Here is a 20896-nt window from a genome sequence, read left to right as displayed (position 1 = left end):
GTGTCGCCCGCTTCCCGTTCGGTACCTCCGCCGTCTCGAAAAATCATTTCCTATATACTGCACTTAACAATAATGTGTCCATGGAAATAAAGAGTATTATTATTATTATTTTTCCCCAGACAAAATATGTTTAATTCTCGAAAAATTGATGAATTCTTCAAATTTGTATTCCAGAGTTCGTTTTTTAGTTATTTGTGCCCCTTTTGTACTTGCTAACAGTATTAGCATCACGGGAGCTATGAGCACCTGTCAAGGAGCCAATGTTGAGAACTCTGGCAATCAGTGGCGGCTGGTGGGCTTCCTATTTAGAGGGGCGCCGAGCAAAACAGACATTTATAAAAAGCAAACAGGCTATTTTTACATGCTTGCTTACAATGTTGGTACTTTTTCAAATGGAATTTCATCCTTCTGTTTTTATCTTAAATGCATTTTTCAAGGACTTTTTCTTAGAAGTCGGGAATGATCTGAACTAGAGTTTTTTCAGCAAAAATATCTCACATAGAAAGCCGATTAGATTTTGACGTTTTCGTAAAATTTTTTACTGAGAAATATTTACGCCGAGTCATTTTGTCACGTAACATGGTGACAAAAACATTTTGGGTGGAAATTTTCTGAAAAGTGTTTCTTCTTACGAAAACAATTTGATGAACGACAAAATTTAGTCACGCTATTTTTAAACACGCAGTATATTCGGCTTACATATTTATTTCCTGAATAAATATCAAATTACACAACACAATTTGACGTTTGCAAATAATCGCTGAAGTATGGACAGTAACCGTAGCAATTCTAATTATTTAAATATAGATAATCAACTGACTGAGTTGTCAATTTCTTTTCCTCAGATACCAAAGTTTTAATTCATTTTCAGAAAGAGCTTTGTACAACAGTTGTAATTAGAAACGTTATTCAATTTTAAAACCTTCATTTGATTTGCTTTTGATGCAAATTTATGACTACGACGTGCCACTGCGATCGCACAATCAAGAAAATGATATAAATACTTCCGTATATACTGAGCAACTGGGCTCTGCAGTTTCCGCCCGCAGTATAAATAGAAGCACGCACCGTTACCATGGAAACCACGTACCGCGCCGGCGCGATAGCGTCTGCGGACTAGCTAACATCAGAGGATTTCGGGCGGACGATAGAGAGCCCTTCGACCGCTCTTTTACGCGCGCTTCATTCATATATCTAACTGATTGCCCGTTTATTTTTATGTAAATAATTCGGAAATTATCTAATTTTTGAAAACAATATTTGTGTTAAATCATAAATGACCAAACATTTATAAAGTGTGAAATATGTGTTACGACGTGATCTATTGTTTCTTGTAGGGGGGGCGGCGCCCCAGAGCCCCCCTGCACGAGCCGCCACTGCTGGCAATGCAAAAAACAAAAAGTTCACACTTTGAAATTTAATTGTATCCGATTTACAGGGTATAGTTCTACCATAACATTACAAATTTCACCTTTAATTTATAAACATATGCAAACACAAGATACATGACTAATAAAAACAAGAGATTAACCAAATAAAGCCAGGGCCTACTGGACCATTTTAAAAAATTTACTTTCATTTGGTAAACATGGAAAATTGATTTTTATTTTTTTTTCTTGATAACGGTCACAAATACAAAAACATTACACAAGACCAAAAAGTTGATAAACAAATCAGAAAATTAATTTTTTGTTTCACCATCTTACCAAGCGCACTGAAAAGTAGTTCAGGGGTAAAAAATGAAATATGACCCTTGAAAAAAACAACATCCTGTAGATTGGGTAACGAAGCATTTGCGGAGAGCGGTATTACAGATTGTTCAAAAGAAAAAGATGGGTATAAACCTCTGCGTCCTCAAACCTGTATATGTAATTTAAGATCAGTTCTTTTTGTGGTCCAATTTTCCTGAAGTGAGTTTCTGGTAGAGTATTCTTCCGGCGGTGGCGAATGCTCTGAGGGTAAATATTTGATCTGTGAATAGTTCTGGGGGCTAATTTTACCTGTGAGAAATGGTGAAGCACCTATTTTTAGCCTTGAAATTTCATACCATAGATTCTCTGGAGTCGACCAGCTCTGTAGAACACCCGGTATCTAGAAGCCTTTTAAATTGGGCGCGCTTCGTTACGAAAAGCGTCGTGCCAAAAGTATTTGTAGTTGTCTTTGTTGCGTCCGAAAGCTCTAATCATTTAGAAGAGGACAAATTAATATTTTAGAATTTCAGTCACGTCGTAATTACGACTATTAGCGGGGTTTCTTTCTAATGGTAAATTAAAATTGCAAGGCCATGCAAGTTGACGCGTTATCAGGTTGATAAGCAACCTTATATCCAAGTAACAATAGGCATATTAATTGTACTACCGATTTTAGAAATTTCAATCCAGCGAATTAAGTAAGTGAAATTAACAGTAGCCAAATAAATGTTACAGTAAGTGGTCATTCCATAGTCATGTGGGGTATCAAAAGAAGCGCTCTGAAATGATTTGAATCCTTTTGGGCGCATTTTTAGGAGGAATCGACTCTCTAAGAGCGAATCTTTTGGCCTGAATTTTTCAAAGCGAATATTTTGGACAAGTTTCTTGGGGCGAATCTGCTATTAACACCATTCTCATATCAGTCAAATTTGACCTCAAACTGATTTTTCCTAAAAAGTCCTGAGGTTACCAAGTTCAAAGTGAGTACCCTATATATACAGGGTTGAACACCTTCTGTGTGCCCAGATTTTCATGTACTTATGCATCAACATACTATACTATACCCCAACTTAGGGTTACCCAGTTTTTGCCTCTTCTATATGTGTGTATAGGTACCTTTTAACACTTGCAAGATACAATTTTGAAACTATAGGTACAGTTCATGTAAAATGAAAATTTTGCTCACAGTATTACATTACCACATCAGCTCACGGTTTTAATGTAGGCCTCTGGCCTAATACTGAGATACAATTTATATTTAGTAAATACAACTCTTGCTAACATTCAAAAGGGTAAATAATAACCTATTATAAATTACATAACAAAATGATATTGGAATTTAATAGACGTGCACCATCCCGTATATAAACGTCCAACACAAGACGTAAGTGAACAATTGTCCAAAAAATCCGTTCGTTAATAGAGCTTTCCGTGAAACGAAGTACTCTTGCCAATTTGATCCAGCTTTCAATAGTAGCATTCCCCACAGGCCTGTTACCGCAAAAATGTAAAATGCAGCACCGTACAGTCCTGTAAAACCCAACATGCCTGAAACATTCGCGTTAGTGTACTATGCACAAAGTTGTGAGGAGTATTAATACCAGCTGTACATCCTGATAGTGCAGCCATTGAAGTTCGACAATATTCAACCACCGCGGAATTGTTCCTCATTGCAACCTCACTGTACGCCACAACATCAGAGCTTTTAGTTTTGCTTTTATTCGACATTTTTTCGATGAAAAACAACACCCCAAATTAAGGTAAAGATCGTTACATAACCTCAAATCTGAACTGAAGTGTCTTGTCATAAGTCTACAAATGTGTTCCACTCCGGATGACAAATGGAAACCTATAAAGAGGGATTTATTAACGCCATGTCGTCGACCCGGTCTCTCTCGAATAATAAGAACGCCTTTACATGGTCCTGAAAACCGAGAATCTCCAGTCAGCTATCAGCAAACATCCACACCATCAAAATCGGTTAATTCTACCCCAAAAAATTACGACAAACCGACAAAACAAAAGGATACCTCAACTTTCAAGCCCGAGGAAAACAACGCAGATTCTGCCACCAAAAATTACGACAAACCCACAAAACAAAAGATTACCACAACTTTGAAGCCGGATGAAAACCACGCAGATTCTACCACTAAAAATTACGAGAAACCCCCAAAACAAAAGGAGACTTCAACTTTCAAGCCGGAGACAAACAACTCAGATGCTGTAATAAAAAATCTTAATGTACAACAAACCACCTTAAATAATCGTAGCGATAATACTATTTTAAACATACCAAAAACTCCCATTGTGAAGATTTCTCGTTGTACTACTACACCTAATACACACAGTGTTAAAGTAAAAAAACACAACCGGCTCTCTATTAAGCGATCTTCGAGTCCAGAAGAACTAAATGACTTTTGCAATACTTTAGAAAATATCAAACCATCAAATGCGTGCGAACTGGAAGATGACGAGACAAAAATTGATGAAACACTGAAACGAATTAAACTGAAAGAAGCTCAATTAGAAGACCTAAAACGTGCAGCAATCTACGCGAAGTTACATAACGTGCAGGAGCTGGACGAGTTAACTCTAGTGTGGAAACAAGGGTGTAACAAGGCACTCTGTTACTTGCTGGAAAAGTTACAAGAGCACTGCCAGATCGAAATGCCCATTCTGTTGAGAAGGTTAAACATTTCTGAAAGTGTAATTGAGACCAGTGGTTTGTAATAAATTTATTTAAGTACAGTGTTATAATTTATTCAAATCTGTGTGGTCTTATTGGGTTTTCCGAGTCGAACAGTTTGGGATCTTTAATAAAGCAAGGTTCTTTGAGGTACACCGCCATCAGACCGGACTTCTGAGCTTTGGATATTTCCAGCTCGACTTGTGCCTGTTTCTCAGCGCACAGTCCCGTGATGTGTTTGCCATAAATCCTTCCCGTGTACGGCGATTGGAATTGTGATAATAGCTTAACGTTCTTATAGTTTGGTATTACGTTGTGTTGGCACAGGATGCACTTGCGCTTTTCTTTCTCAAAAGGATTTTCCATATCGAAGAGTGGGACGTTGGTAGAATTGGAGGTGGAGGTAAGTAAGCGTACCATTGGTGTCCATAATCGGGTAGTACTAGGTAACTTTGCTGGAATAGTAACTGATAATAAAGTAACGCTTAAATAAATTTAACTCACAACGAAGAATTGCATAGGAAAACATTTTGGATTATTTTTTATTTTTTGAATAAAATGTTTGGTTAGGATTGTACCAGTGGCGTACACACATCACATCCAGTGGCGTAACAACGGTTATAATGGGTAATAATAACACACCGTCGGGCAGAGACTTGCTATGTATAACTAGACTGCGCTTAGTATCTAAGGTGTTGTCGACACAGTATGCAACACACAATGCACCGCGGGGTAACTAGTAGTCAAATCTTGGAACTGTTTGAAATTATGGATTCTACAGGCCACATTGTATAAGAAAATTTTTTTTCCGGGTCGATCCGAGACAATTTTTTCTTCGGGCCCCAAAAAAAAGGAGTGTATAACCTTCCTTTTTTACCAAAAATCGACTGCACCAAAATTTCTCGGGAAAACACTTTATCTTATTAATTTTTGTGCGTAGAATCCAAAACAATTCGTACTTTTTCGATCAGACTTCTCAATCAAAAGTTATGGACTAGACACCAATGTCGAAAAAAAATTCAAAGGGCTGTAACTTTTGAACTAGTAGCCCAATCTTGGAACTGTTTGAAATTATGGATTCTACAGGCCACATTCTATAAAAAAATCTTTTTTCCCGGTCGATCTGAGACAATTTTTTTTTCGGGGCTCAAAAAAAGGCAGTACTTTTAAGTTATTCAAATATTTGAGAACAATTTAGAAATGTTTAGGGAAAGTTTCCATTGTCACAAAATCAAATATAAAAATCCGATACAACTGCATACCGAACGATCCTGGAGTGAAACTTTTTGACTGGATAGTCCACGTAACTTAAAAACAATAGAGACCTTTCTTATATCCTTAAGACCATTGTGTACCAATTTTCAAAGCGATCGCACGTTTCTAAACAAACTATCATCCACACGGACAAACGGATGGTCAAAAATGGATCTGTTCCAAAATCGCTAGGATTAATTTCAGAAAGGCGTACGTATCATGTGCACGACGTACGATCACTTTGAAAACTGGTACACGTATTCTTAAGGATATAACTGGTAGGTATAAGAAAGGTCCTCCTATATAATAATAATATTACGCTTTTACTCCCCTGAAATTTGTATATAACAATAGAAATATAAAAAAAGCTAACCCCATACAAAGTATAACTTGATTTTTTAAGTAGTATTAAGAGTTTTATCTAGTATACTATTTTAAATTTTTAATGTATTTGAGTGACAAGTATTTGAATACTTTTTACTGTATTCGTATACTTTTCAAAGTAAGTTAATGAAATACTTTTCAAAGTATTTGAATACTTTTTATAGTATTCGAATACCTTTGATAGTATTCGAATACATTCTAAAGTATTTGAATACTTTTCAATGTATCTGTATCTAGTATTCGCTTGTGCTGGACGTAAAAGTATTTAGTATTCAAATACCTTTGATTTGTGTAAAGTATTTACTATTTAGTATTCAAATACTTTTTGAAAGTATTCTGCCCAGCTCTGGCCACAGGTAATGGTGATGTAACTTTTTAAGCCGGTAACGTAGAAACTACCCTCGCGTGACGCGCGCCGATATCAATCCTAATAAAATGGCGGGTGTAGATAAAAATGCACTGTCACTCACGGACCACAGATAATGCAGGACATCAATGTCCTACATTTAAACAATGGTCCTACATATAGGAACCAGAGAAGTATCCTGAGTAGGTCTTTTCATATATCACTTACCTGTGTTGATGCTTACAAGAATTTAAGTACTTACCTACACTCATATCTGCACGATTTTAAAAAATAGAGTTTCAATTTATTGAAAAATTAATCTAAGTCGTCAATTGTACAAAAATATATAAATACACTAAATGTTCGACATCATTGGTACTAAATCAATAAAAATATACACAGTTAATTTAGTCTCATTGGTAAGATGGGAAAGTATAATTACCTAATGATAAAAATTTAGATAACTTCGCTAACATTGTCTCTCTGCTCCCTCAATATTGTGTCGAGTATTTTGTATACGTTTTCTGGCAAATGATCACGTAGCATTCGAGGCATAATTTTTAACTCCATAAAATCTTCGGCAACCGCCCAACGCATTTCGTAGCCAGGACCGCCAACCGCAGATTTTCTAGAGAATAGACTAGTAAATGGGATTTTTACACTTAGCGTTCGCATACCGTTCTGTTTTAGTTCGCTTCTTATTAACTATGTGTAAAATTCTACCGGCCGTGTATAGTCGGATTTTCGAAAATCTTCGTTGAGTAATGTCCCTCGACAATAAAACGGCATCTTGCGCTTCCTGAATTGTGACATTGAAAATTGTGAGAGACGAAGAAGACCTACCGTAGTCTCTGCGATTGTGTGTATTGAACGTTGCTCGAGGAGTGGCGATGTTGTTCCCGATGACACGAGGTCGTCTCTCCAAGTGGATTCTAAGTCACCAGATGGTACTCCAAACAAGGCGTATCCGCAACCGTTTAGCACAACGCGATACTGCAAAAGCCGATCAGATTCAATTGATCATCGCATTAAATTTACCTTTGGTAAACGGCTGGCGTGAAGAACTTGGATTATGCCCGTTCTCAAATTTTCGATACTGTCAACTCCTAATCTCATAACGAAGTCATCTCCAACGCCCACAGTGAAAATGAAACTTTCCGTAATTTTTGCAGCTTCCCGGCTGATCAAACCCGCTTTAAGAGTATTGATTAAATTTTGATTTCGACGAGAAGATTTCAAGTGTTTTTGAGGTTGACTAATTTTCAACTTATACCACGTTGTAGCAGGTGCTTCACACCAAACACCCTTACGCGTTAGATACCTTTTGCCAGTTTCGTTGAGAGCTTAACCAACCCTGACTGCTGTAAGTGAAGTCAAATTTTCTTATGTTTTAGTAGGACATTACAGTTTCCATCATAAGAGACAGGAAATCAGCTCCAGTTTAGTTTGGGTACATCGGGTAAATCGCCGTGGGAAGTCAGCGTAGGCACAGAACTGGTGAAGTGTAGGCGAAGGTTAAAGAAATTCTGGGCGGTTTTAGGAAGGAAAGGAGACACAAGGGACTTGTTAAGGAAGGCTTGGGAACAACTATATGAATCCCCGGCAATTCAGAGGACATCCAAGAAAGTTCCGTATTCAATTTGATGTAATATGGAATAGAGGTATGTCGTTAGAACATTATTGGTTCTCATACACTAACGAGAGCGTTAGATTTCGATTAGAATTTTTGAGTTTTTCCAGGGGAAATATATACGTACAGTAGAAGTTTAATCGCACACAATATCATAAGGGCATATCTAATTTTTCCGAAAAAAATCGAAAAAACTCGTTGCTAAGTTATATTTTAACAAGCAGCATGAGTGCTGGTGGCAACAAAAATCCGAGGCGAAATAGCAAACTGACCTCTACTGAATGGAATCTGCGCTCCGCTATCCGAAGGCTAATCCAATTGGACCTTACTCTCTCAGCGCCAATCATCGAATGCCGTAATTTCGTGCACAATAATCCCCTCTCTGTTCTTTTCTAACGCCCACTCAATGGTGGAATAGTAATGGCGGCGATATGTTATTAATTTTCATTGATTCACCGGGCTCTTAGTGCTGCATACTGACATTTGGATTCTGCGATGTTCTTTTTACCAAGCTGTGCTTATTTTGCAAAGTTGCAGAAGTAACTTAACACGATCTATTTCCAGTGTGTAATTCAAAACCAAAGCTAGACAATGAGACAATTTAGAAAATAATTCAGTGACGAACGTGTGAGAAGATTACATAAGCTCGGTGTTAATACAACCGACAAAATATATTATCATGAGTTAGATTTGTTTGGTGGAATGGTCTTGAAACCTTGACTTTTTCACTTAGACATTTCTATTCCGCATAATTCAAAAGAAAAATTTAGCGCAAATAAATGCTCTCGTTACAATACTCGCCCTTGGAAAATTCTCCCCAGAAAGTTGGTACCAGGAACGACAAAGAAAATTCTCTAACCCCCGGAATACATACTTTCGAAGAACTTACTCCATGAGATTCATGTACAGAAATGCCCCCAACTAAACCCGCTTCTATTTCTGTGACAAATTCGGTCTCATCGCCCCAAAGAGCATTATTCACATTGAGAAGATCTCTAAATACGAAAGAATTTCTATTCTGCGATCGCAGAGTAATTATTTTCTCTCCGGAGCATTTGTCCTCAGAATACTCCCGAAGGAAAATTTGCCCATGGAAACTTTACCGTATCAGCACTACCAGAAAACTACTGTCATCGTTATCCTTGCTTACCAACTCTCGCAAGAACTAAGACTAAGAATTGAGTAGGTAGGTACATAACATTTCTTTTAAGGGATTTTCTTAACATTGATCCTTTGGAATTTGAATATAGATTTTCTTTGCCCGAGTTATTTAGGAAAGGAGGAATGTGTCACTACATGAACACCTTTTCGAGCAGCGGAATACATGTTGCTGATTCGTTGATGCAGTTTGAAGGATCAGATTGAGAACTCTCAGTGAAATAACTAAGCGCTAGGCCAAGATTTGAGAACAATTGGCGCACTGTAAATTTCCCTATGGCCCATTTTAAATAACTCAACTCCTTTACATTGTCGTATGGGGACACGGTCAACTCGCCACCGGACCACTCGCCACCGACCGACTAGCCAACGGGACAACTCGCCACTGCGACAACTCCTGTTGGCGAGTCAGTCGGTTGCGAATGGTCCGGTGGCGAGTTGACGCGTACCGTTGTCGTATGGGGCATACGAACAAAAACACCCTGTATACACAACAACAATAGATCAACAGCTTGCGTTAAAACGCCGATATTTAAAAGCAGTTGCCGCTCAAATCGAAGATTGCTATGAAAATGATGTAAGTAAGTTTAGAAGGCGACCTTCGTGTAATTCTGCCTTTGTTGTCTTTATACCTTTCCGTAATAATTGCGAAAACCGGATGCCCTGCACGTTCATGGTGACGTCATATCAGAAAGATAGGTAAAATTTATGTGTTGCGTGTTTGCGTTTGTCTGTACAATCATTTATACCGTTTGCGTATAAGAGTTTTGGGTAAATTATAATTTAATTTATCATTAGAATATTCGTTCAAATTGTGTATTAAATTTAAGGTAGCTTTTTATGTGGAGTTTCGAAACTTACATGGAATTGTTATTAAATTGTAACCTATAACGTTTGAATCATAAATAAAGCAAACGATGTATTACCTGCATTTGACAGTATTTATTGATTTAAAGGTAATTTTCTGCATTATCTAAGCACAATGCCTCCAATGTTACCCAAATTAAGTTTTGCATATACCAATATCATTATATTTACCACCATCGATCTCTTCGATCTCATTTCCATTATGCGAGATTTCTTTTATTTTTTTGGGGACAAAGTTTCGGTTTGGGCTCCTCCCTTTACCAAATCCTGGGACCGCCACTGTTTACCACATAAATAAAGGTATTAAGGTGGGTTCATAGCTCTCCGTTCTTACGTTTCCGTTTGTCCGTTAGCCAATCAGAAGACAGCAAATTTTTAAATCGTACGTCGTCCGTTTACGACGGAAAAGTTGGTTGAAGTTGAACATTTACGTTTCCGTTGTTCCGTTTTTAACAAGAGTGAGGTTATGTTTGGTACGTTAACAGTGTTCGCCTATTCGTTCTTCACGGTAATAATCAGATAGCAATGTGCTCTTACTTTCGTACCATTTTTACATACTGAAAATCACGGAGGGTACAGTACAAAATAAAATTTAGGTTATGGTTATACGTTGCAAATGTACAATGTGGACGGATTGCTATGAACCTTAATAAAATGCATTATCCGTTTGACAGACCAACGCAACGGATGAACGGAGAGCTATGAACCCACCTTTATATTTAAACAAAAACAAAAAAGGTAAATTTTATACCTACAAGTTATAACCTAAGGAGCAACTACAAGTCAACGAGTCAGTAAGTAAAATTATCGAACAGTGGCGTAACGACGTGGGGGATATACGAGTATTCTTAACCCAATCGTGAAGCAACACATTAGCTGATATCAAGTGAAGTAGTACGTGTTCAAAACCAAGTCACGCAATCAGTTTTTGAGGCTATGTTGGTAATGTTCGTAATGTTTTTGCACCCCCAATCATTTAGGGACCGAAAAAAGGAAAAGTTCAAGATCATAGACCACCTACAACCCCACTCATCAATGTCAGTCAAACTTAACTGAAGTACCTAACTCCTATCTTTGAAGATGCAATGCATTGAAAACGTCAGGGCGCTAGGTTTCACTTCCAGCAGTCAAATTACATAAACAAGCAAGTAGGAGGCAACGAGTAATGAGTTGAAAATTCGTTATTTTGTAGAGAAAACTTACCTGGTGTCGCAAACGCGTACACTTTCAGTTCCGGAAACTTATTCCTTAACTTAAGCGCTAGCAGACACGCAACCCCCGCACCGAGGCTGTGTCCTGTGAATATGAGGTCATATTCCGGATACAAAGCGAGCGCTTTCTCAATAATGCACATCTCTTTTAGAATTTTCGCGACGTAATTGGCGCCTTCGGCCATTCCCTTGTGCGCCATCGTGTCCGGTGGCAGTCCGGGTACCTCGAAGGTGTCACTGGCGGCACTTAAGTCCGTAAACATATCACGAAGGGAGATAGAGCCACGAATCGCTATGACTATACTTCCCGTTTTGTGATCTGCTATCACGCAAAATGGCAACTGGAAGAGCGATGGTGATCAGGTGTAATTAAAAGCGTGAATTACCTCAAAGACGTGATTACGAAACGATGCGAAGAGGATGTCTTCTTCGCGCAACTTTGAGATGTATTTTACACCGGCGAGGTGGCAAAGGCAGCAGTTGTCGTCGATAATTATGCTACTTTTGCTTCTGAAACATCCGCAGCACGTGATTTGGCCCAAAAGGCGGCAAATGCCGGTGACGCAGTGGCGATACATCACAAACGGCCATCCGTAGGCCGCAATTGACAGCCGAAGAAAATGGCGGGCGTTCTCCAGATTCATCCATCTTGGCGCGACGGCAAAAACTCGACTGAGATCTGCACAAAGTCAATCTCAAATCGAAGAGAGCTTGTAATACCTACCGGAACTGTATCGAGGTTCATCGTCAGACAGCATCTGAATTCGCCTCATTTCTCTCGTTTCTTTCTTCTGCTTCACCCTCAGTAATATACAACCGGCTACAATATCGGACGGCACCAGATCGGTACTGCGAAACAGATCGCTTAGCAGAGCGGCCACCTGCCGAAACGCTTCGTTCCCATGCTCGTCGGACCTTAACCAGCAGAACGCCCAACGAAAACGTCTCTGCCAGATGCTCGTCCCCTTTCGAAGTCTCAACGACTCCCCGCCCCCGGGTGTCTCCTGAACGTCGTGATACCGCTTCGACCCCAACGGGTCGAACACTAACGCCAAACCAAACACGGCCAAACCGAACAGTGTCCAATTGAAAATGGCTAAAGCTGAAAGCAACCTTTGAGTACCTAGGCCCAAGGTTCGCCTAGTTACCTTCGATGATTGTCTTTGAGAAATGCTCTTCGTGCTCGCAAACGATGACGTCCTTGCAGAATGCCCACATCGTTCCGAATACGTTTAGGACGGTTTCTGGAATGATTAGGAATATTTTGAGTAGCAGTATCGCGGGAACGTGCTTTCTGCTCTCCACGTCGGTGATGGAACCTTGGGCGCTTCTGTTAACCAGGGCAACGAGTATAACGATAACAACTGCTAAAAGTGACATCATTCCTAATATGTACGTGCGAATGTACTCGCCGCCCTTTGAGCATTCCCACGTGTAGCTGTAGTAACGGATGTACAGCACCACGATTAGGATGAGCCTGCAAAAAAAGGAATTTTTAGTAGCATTCGCGACCACAAGTACAACTGTTGGATTGTACCCTGATTATTAGGTATATTATTGTACTATGTACTTCAAATATTAGAATACTTGTTCGTGTATTCACGTTAGAGTACAGAGTAAGTTGAATTTGCTTTGTAAATATAGATACCTCTCCGAACCCATACAGTTCAAAGAAAGGCAATTGCAATTACTGTCAATTTAAAACAACTAAGGCGGTTAGCAAAAAGATCTAAATCTTTTACAGAGCAAAGATTACGCTCACAAAATAATAGTAAAATGAAACGTTGTAATTAAACACTCTAAACTTCCTGCCAAAATAGCTAACACATCGATGAGCAAATTATAAGCACATTGTAGAAATGTCCTGTTGGCATGACTCCATTTCACCTCAAATGGAATTCAAGATTTCCCAGTGTTCAGTTTTAGATCTGGCCAGTTTCGTTTGTACTATTTTACCGTTTAGCAGAGAACCCCTCAATCATTTAGTTGTAGGTAGGAGGACGAATAAGTGTTTGTTGAAGAAAAAATCTAGACAACTTTCATTTCACTACAAATTCTTACGTGTTTCACGGAGCCTGCCTGGATCAGTAATAAAACGGACAACTTTAGCCAAAGACGCGTGGGTATTTATATGGGTTTCAATCATTTCATAGAAGAATGAAATCGATCAGGAATCACACAGTGGGAGAGGGTAAGATTTGTGTTTATTTACCACCATAACTGCAAGTGATTTAACCATAAGAGTTTTGGGAAGGGTTTCGAGGACTTGTGAGGCTTTTCTTGGCCATAATTTGTAATGTGAGGCAATCATGAAAATTCTAACCGTTGTGGATTCAACACATAAAAATTATAGGAAAAGGTATTTTCCCGGTTGATCTGAGACAATCAGTTTGGAGTTACCTTGTGTGCTTTACTTCCAAGCTAGCTCAGATTAAAAGGGTTCAGAATAGGAAAGAATTCCATTTTTTTTCTTTGTGGCTCTAGCTTTTGAAACCTTTGGCCCCTGCAGCTCGGAAACAACATCATTTTTGAAGTGTATTGGACAAAACCTCATAGCAGAATCCGGAGACAGCCGTGCTAAAAGTTTCCTATTCCAAAGAATATCGCTTGCCATCCAACGTGGGAACGCCGCTAGCATTAGGGGCACCCTCCCAGATCATCCAGGAATGGACGAAATATTTTCATTGTGAAAATGAATCATGGCAGAAATCTCAAGTGGATACTTGCTGAGCTCTCCAAGGCTTCTACTGACGCTACTTGCGTCCATCATATTATATTAAGATTATTGTTGTTACCTACTCATACTCTTAGTTTAGTTTAAATTCAATAACCACTTATTATTAGCCATAAATTGTGCCATTGTGAAGAAAATTCCATTTTTCATTCACTGAAGTCACTTTAATAATTACAAACTAAACACATTTATTATAGTTAAAAAATAAAACCAACCAAATTATTACTGTTACTCCAAAAAGACGCAAACTTTATCCCTAACCAAACCCCTCACTGGCCAGATAATTAATTTTATTCTAGCAAATAATCCCACACGTAATTATAAAGAAGTAAAACCTAAATAATTAATAACTAAGACACTTAAAAATATACGCAAGGAGAAGTTCGTCTTTCATGGCGAACGGACGTGTTTTGAGCCAGCTCCGGCTGATTTTAGTGTCTTTTGTGACTGTATAGGTTTAAAAATGTTTGTCCTGTGTGGCCGGGAGCGCACAAAAATTTGTAATTGTTTAGTGCTTATTTGATCGAAATCGGTTCAGTGGTTGAGATTTTACGAATTTTTAAAGTATTAAGTTTAATCTCAAGATGCATAACGCGCGGGACTAATTAAATCGTGAGAAGACAGGGCAGGAACCTCCAATCAACAGAACAAAAAGGGCGTAAAGTTAAGATAAGTGCTTGCTTGCTTACTTACTTACTTACTTAGAATTAAGGCTAAATTTAATTTAAATTGAACAAAGGGGAAAAGATAGAAAAGAGCGGCCCAAGTCACTGGGAGCTACATTGAATATACCTACTTCGAAGCGGGGCGGAACAAATTGACCCTTGGGAAAGGAAATATAAACTTGTCAACCGGAGACATATAAAGAAACTATAGCCATAAATTACCTACAATATTTAAACTCTCAAATTTCGGTTTAATAGGCATGATTGACAAAAAAGGAAACCTTTCTTACCAAATTTAAGCGGCTTTTTTTTCCTGTTTTTTTACACTTTTTTACTCTCGTTAGTACCTTTAGTTTAGAGTCTCACAGAATAGAATATACGGGGTGGCCAAAGATAGACTGAAGGGACGCGTCTCAGTGACATAACAACTAACTTAACTAAATTATCTCTCCTAGATATCTCTTTTAGCGATTAACAAACAGCACCCACCACCCAAATCAGAATTAAGACCTTAATGACAAGTATCAGCGATCAAATAGAAGTGCGATCAAAGAACACATCCTAGAATGCATCAGTATAAATAAGGACGGGGACTGCCTGTTTGGAACGATTGCGCACCAACGGAGGGGACTGCCAGGGACATCAGAGCCTCTCATGAAATTAAGCAAAGGATTAAAAAAGAAATCAACGCATACATCAGGGAAAACCTGGAAGATTTCTACCCACAATTGGTAGGAGACGTAGACGGACAGGTGGAGAGAACCAGCAGAGTTACGGAAATCGTAATCAAGAAGCACCGAGGCATTGAGGTGGAGAAATTTGAAGGAAAAGTAAGAGTATATCCATGGCCCAAATCAAGATGAAAATAGGAAGACTAACAATCACAGGATGCCACATCCCCTCGGGCAAAAGAGGACAGGCGGAACTCAGAAATCGAAGTGAAACAACAGAAAAAAGTGCGGAAAGAACCTAGGTATCATACTAGGCGGCTTCAGTACGCAACTAGGCAGACTGGACGAAAGTGAAGAGGAGGAAGGGAACACAGCAGACATATGGGCAAAAACAGTAGGATCGGACCACAAAACGGTAAAGGGGAAAGTCAAGAGGGAGGGGGGAGAACAAAGGACAAGGAGCACAGCGGGGAAACCGAAGGGTGGGATGTGAAACTTCTGTCAGGGGAGAAGAAAAGAAAGGAGCACCGAAAGGAGCAGTAAGAGATTAGAAGCAAAAAGGGGGAAGGGATACCATATCGGAAAAGATCGGCGAAACGCTCAAAGAAACAACAAAGAATACACTAGGGAAACAGAAACGCCCATGTGACCGAACAGAAAGCGGGCCAAAACCCACACTAACCTGAAACAAAGAAGGAGCTAAGGGAAGCCAAGGAAGAAGAAAACGGAGCCTATGAGCAACACGAAATCAAGGAATTCGCCGTGTTCGCGGAGAACATCGCCAAACTCAGACCAATGTAGAGGAATATGCAAATGTAATGGTATAGGCACATCAAAAAATACAAAAGGAGGAAACAAGGGGGAAACAGAAAATAATATACCAATGACAGCGTGGGCGATGCTGGGACTACCCAAATTCCTAATCAACAGAACCATAAACGCGTGGCAAAGTGAGTATACTAGTATACAACAGTTTTGGAAGAAACCCGAACACCAAAAGAAAACCAGGGGGATCAAACAAGGATGTCCGCTTCCCCAAGGCTCTTCGCGATAGCACTTGACCACGCTATAGAACAAACAAGGATGGTGGTGACGAACTTTAGCACAGGCGGCCAATTACTACTACCGACATTACTGGCGTACGCGGACGATCTATTTGTAATCCCGGATAATTTATAAGACACTGAGGACTTCGTCCAGGCCAGCGTGGTACCAGGTACACCTGGAAATGGTGGACCTACAAATAGACAACGAAAGCTACATGATGATAAGTGCCAAGAAACAACACCCCCAGTACAAAGAAGGGGAGAAGACCATAATAGCCGAGAAGGAGATAACCATGAAGCACAAGATCAAATATCTGGGAACGTACATAAACAGCACCCTCAGCAGGCACAACGCAGTGCAAGACAGAATAACCAACGCATTCAGAAGCACACACGGAATCTGGAACTTCTTACGAGAGAAGAAAATACCGGGCAGCTGGAAAATGATGATTTACAACACGAACATAGCACCGACAATGTTATACGGAATTAACACTTCAGCGCTAACAAGGAGCAACAGACGAACATTGAGGAGGGCGGAGTGGAAGGCACTCAGGATACTGAAGAAAACAGCAACCTCACAAGAAAGCAGAGAAGAGAACTACTAGAAGGAAAGACGATTACCAGGAGACTGAAGATGATTCAGATGAGATACTGGACATACCAACAAGAGGAACAAAGACCATATCATACGGGCTGCCAAGATTCTGTGTGCCTCGGAATGGAAGGTACGCCGACCCTGCCACACATGGAGCACCACCATAAACCAAACGGTAGAGGTCTCGGGGATTACCATGGGAAGATGGGAAGAAAAGAGCAAAGACACACATCAAGGAAGAAAGAAAGCAGAAGAATACTGGAGGTGGAGGAAGAAGCCAAGGGGAGGAGGAAAAGGGGACAGAAAGTAACGCAGGGAGAGGACAACAATAAAAAGGGCCTAACACGAGGGAAAACCGGGAAGGGAACGAGACCAAAGGATAGGAACATCGGAAGCCAATGAACGCCCGGATAAGAAGCTATCACTAGAAAGCAGAGTTCCCTCTAAGGCAGAATACCAGTGGCGAAGCTGTGGCCGTACCCGTTCGGGTCGGATAACATCCAGTTAGCCGCCCCCCCACAACCCCCCCAATCCACAAAATCCACCACATTGTTTGGCATATGTCGCGGACCAGCGCGATGGCAACAAAGTAGTGGAGAAACGTCCCTGATAGTGTCTACCAGGGACGCATCCTCACGACAGTTGACTAAATCCTGGGAGAGGCGGCGACGCCAGGCATATGTCAAAGTTTCAAGTTTCAAGACACTTAAAAATATACGCAACTCAGTTTCTTTCACTGATAATTCGAATAAAATGCAAGTGAAAAAATATAAATTGGCACCAACGACTAGAAGAATCGAGACTCAAAAAAGTTTATTGTTTCTATAGGCTATCGATTTCGGTGTTTAACAGTCATCATCAGGTCGAGATGGAAGTTTACATTAAATAGAAATAAATGAGTTTATGAAGTTTTCCGGAGAGATCCGTTTTTATAACTTTGTCGACGAAGAGCTCCATGTTGTTTGTGTGTTTTGAGTTTAACTCACTTCTTCCTATTTAATGAAAACTTCCAGCTCGGCCTGATGATGACTGGTAAACGTCGAAATCGATAACCTATAGAAACATTTAACTTTTTTGAGTCTCAATTCTTCGGTTCGTTGGTAATTTGACATTCAAAACACAAAATGGAGCGCTTCGTCGACAAAATAAATTGGTACATTTATCGCCATTGAAATTCTTCAATACCGACTCGGATTTCACTGGTTCACCAGATTCGTGTTTTGATGTCGCCGTACAATGCCACCAGGGATATTTTAATAATTATTTCCCACGCACTGTTATTATCACTTGTAATAAGGTAGCAATTTTATACCGTTACGATTAACATGGAACGCTACGAGCGCTCAATCAAAACCTTCTTCCACCCGCTCTTTACTGATGTCTCTCCACGCAATTCATTTCCACTTATCACCTCTACAACGATGCGTCTTTTAACTTAATACAATCGCAGGATAAAAATAAGTTTAAGAATACAATGTTGCCTTTCCTTTAATTACAATGTAGAGAATAAAAAATAATTCAATTTTAAATTAATCATAATTGAAGCGCGCGTGAATAAGAGTATAAGACTTAAAGGAGGCCTTTTAAGGGTAGAAAAATGTGTGAAAGGGCCATGACGAGGAGAGATGTAATGGAAATGAAGGGGGGGAAGTATGAAGTAAAGATTCCTTAACGAAGGGGTTAAGAAAGGAATTAGGGAGAAAATGTTGATATGTTAAGGACTAGATGGAAAAGAAATGTGAAGAAAGTTTGGAGCTAAAAAACTGACCAAAGGAAATGTAAAGAAGGTGTGAAAGAGGAGTAGTAGGGGAAGTAGTGAACGCGTAAAAAAGTCGTAAACAAAAATGAGAGCGGAAGAAATAATGAAAAGAAACGATAATAAACGAAAAGGGAAAGAGGCACATGACAAACGTGAGGGAAAGGAAGTAGGCGCGAAGATGTGACAGAAGGTGTGTGAAAGTAGAACGTGTGATGAAAGAAGAAGCAATGGAAAAATGCGCGTCGAAACCGTGAAGCAAGCATAAAAGCAGTAAGGTGAAAGAGACAAGATTAGATGCGTCAAGAAGTTGTAAGGCGCCAAGAAAAGAAACATGAATGAGACAAACGCGTGTCCGAAAACATGATGTAGTAAAGCAGGCTGCGTGAAAAAGGAAAGAGAAATTAAAAAATGCAAGGTTACATCTATGCAATTGTAACGGGAACCATTGAATTTTCGTTAGGGTAGCTAAGTTTTAGGTGTTAAGTAGGTATTAGGGTGTTTTCATTAAAGAGCCGTTTACGCCAAAATTTTATTATTCTTCAAATCAATGCATTCATATTTTGTGAGTGATTGGCTACCAGATACGTCCTGAGCGATTACTGGCCTAGGGCGATAACACATTCTTAAAGCCTTCTACGTGACCAAAACAAGTGAATCAGCACTAGGCGATCTACAAATCTGGTGAGTTATAGTAGATGACCTTTATACGCATTTCATTGGGACAAGGAAATGAAGCTGAGTGATTGATGATTTAATATTAGCACCATTTTGTAGGCATGTTAGAAAATTAAAAAAAGAGTAGGGACGCGTCCAGGAGCATAGGGCATTCGGTGTTGGACCACGAAAATAATATTTTTTCGGGCATTAGCGTGAAGCCCAAGTAAAAGAATTTCAGTTAGCGCAAGTAAATGAATGGGAAAAAAACCGTGGAAATATTTAGTACATTTTAAAATAAATCTACGGGAACAGACCGACTTAGTGATTACGTGTACGGCGGAGCAATATTAGACGCTGCTACTTACAGGGCGAATGAAGCAGGTTCGTAAGAAAGCAAATTATGGCCGTTTGCTCCGACAAATTCATTAGCAACCATTGTCTCAATAAACGTTGCCATGGATTTTAAGCTACGCTTAAGCTAAGTCCCGCTTAAATTTGTCGGTGCAAATTGTAAACCCATTCAGAAAGGATTATCGTGGAAATTCAGTAAAAATAAACTTTTTTGGGAAAACCATCGTTCGATTGATTCCGTGTTTAGAACTATCGAAGAGTTATAAAAGTACGAGCGCACTTTTGCGGGGAATAGGTGCAAAAAAAAATTGATTATATTGCGAGGGCGTGAATTTGGTTGTAAGCAGGCGATAAAAGTAGGCCGTTCAATGCTCGATCAATTGCGCAAAAAGAGGTAACCATCTAGTACAGAAAACTGCAGCAGTATTCCTTCCGGAGATCAAGCTTTCATTATATATTGCTCTGCTTTAAGGTACCATTGATTTGATTTTGATCTTATTCAACTGGTAACAATTTTTTTTCGTTTTTTGAGTAAAATGTAACACTTGCAGTAAAAAAGTAATGTCAAGTCACATTTTTTTTCGTATGTGTCTGTGTCACACTCTTTCATGTTGCCCCTCATTTTATATTTTTATTTAATTTTCCTACGAAAATACAAATAATACAGAAAGCTAGTCTTTACACGAACAGACGGGCGGACTAATCTTCTGGTGCTCCAACAAATGGCACTGTGTCATAAACTCATAAGTATCATAGGGAAGATGCATAATTCCACCTGTACCACCGACTTGTGCAACAGGTTGTATGAGTGTAGGTACATGAAGAATATGCGCGCTCAAGCAACATTAATGCTTCAATTATAAGAAAGTGGAAAGCGACCCCTATTGCCTACACAGACCTTTCATTAAACTTACTTAAAATTACTCCAATTAGACTAATTATGAGGAAATGGTTTCTAATTTCCGTAACGCGAGATCATTAAAGATTAATAAATAAATATAAACGATACGAGCTTTAGTGACCATAAAATTTTGAATGTGCCATAAAGAATGCGTTCATTACACCGATGCATTTATTCGCTAACCGTTCTTTACAATTTAGTTCAATTGGCCAATTACACGAGACGTAGAGAAAAATGAACGTTTCATTAGCGTTATTAGATGATAAACTGAACAATGCTATCGTTCT

The 20896-nt window shown here is 39.3% G+C and overlaps 4 protein-coding genes across 4 annotated transcripts in view; 1 reads left to right on the top strand and 3 right to left on the bottom strand.

Moving 5' to 3' along the window:
* Nucleotides 1-2881: 2881 nt before the first annotated feature.
* On the bottom strand, nucleotides 2882-3447 carry LOC116164152 (ER membrane protein complex subunit 6). Its single transcript, XM_031478289.1, has 2 exons — nucleotides 3293-3447; nucleotides 2882-3239 (listed from the first exon to the last, which is right to left on the bottom strand). Exons 1-2 carry the CDS (start codon nucleotides 3417-3419, stop codon nucleotides 3031-3033), a joined length of 336 nt encoding a protein of 111 aa, XP_031334149.1. The 5' UTR covers nucleotides 3420-3447; the 3' UTR covers nucleotides 2882-3030.
* A 36-nt stretch (nucleotides 3448-3483) lies between these two features.
* LOC116164150 lies at nucleotides 3484-4439 on the top strand. Its single transcript, XM_031478287.1, has one exon. The coding sequence runs from the start codon at nucleotides 3510-3512 to the stop codon at nucleotides 4419-4421; it is 912 nt and encodes a 303-aa protein (XP_031334147.1). The 5' UTR covers nucleotides 3484-3509; the 3' UTR covers nucleotides 4422-4439.
* On the bottom strand, nucleotides 4412-5010 carry LOC116164151 (28S ribosomal protein S18c, mitochondrial). Its single transcript, XM_031478288.1, has 2 exons — nucleotides 4882-5010; nucleotides 4412-4832 (listed from the first exon to the last, which is right to left on the bottom strand). Exons 1-2 carry the CDS (start codon nucleotides 4904-4906, stop codon nucleotides 4450-4452), a joined length of 408 nt encoding a protein of 135 aa, XP_031334148.1. The 5' UTR covers nucleotides 4907-5010; the 3' UTR covers nucleotides 4412-4449.
* Nucleotides 5011-6689: 1679 nt separating this feature from the next.
* The window catches only part of LOC116163758 (sn1-specific diacylglycerol lipase beta-like), a gene marked incomplete at its 5' end in the record, with an annotated part of 36749 nt that continues 22542 nt past the window's right edge, over nucleotides 6690-20896 (bottom strand). The window contains 8 exon segments of the mRNA XM_031477861.1: nucleotides 6690-6989; nucleotides 7039-7160; nucleotides 7205-7354; nucleotides 7400-7554; nucleotides 11220-11568; nucleotides 11614-11906; nucleotides 11952-12329; nucleotides 12376-12704. Coding sequence (XP_031333721.1) covers nucleotides 6818-6989; nucleotides 7039-7160; nucleotides 7205-7354; nucleotides 7400-7554; nucleotides 11220-11568; nucleotides 11614-11906; nucleotides 11952-12329; nucleotides 12376-12704 — 1948 coding nt within the window. The 3' untranslated portion in view covers nucleotides 6690-6817.

This window comes from Photinus pyralis, unplaced genomic scaffold (genome assembly GCF_008802855.1).
Source record: "Photinus pyralis isolate 1611_PpyrPB1 unplaced genomic scaffold, Ppyr1.3 Ppyr1.4_LG2, whole genome shotgun sequence".
NCBI lineage: Eukaryota > Metazoa > Arthropoda > Insecta > Coleoptera > Lampyridae > Photinus > Photinus pyralis.
Note: the sequence above shows the minus strand (reverse complement) of the source record. Positions and strands in the feature narration are given on the sequence as shown.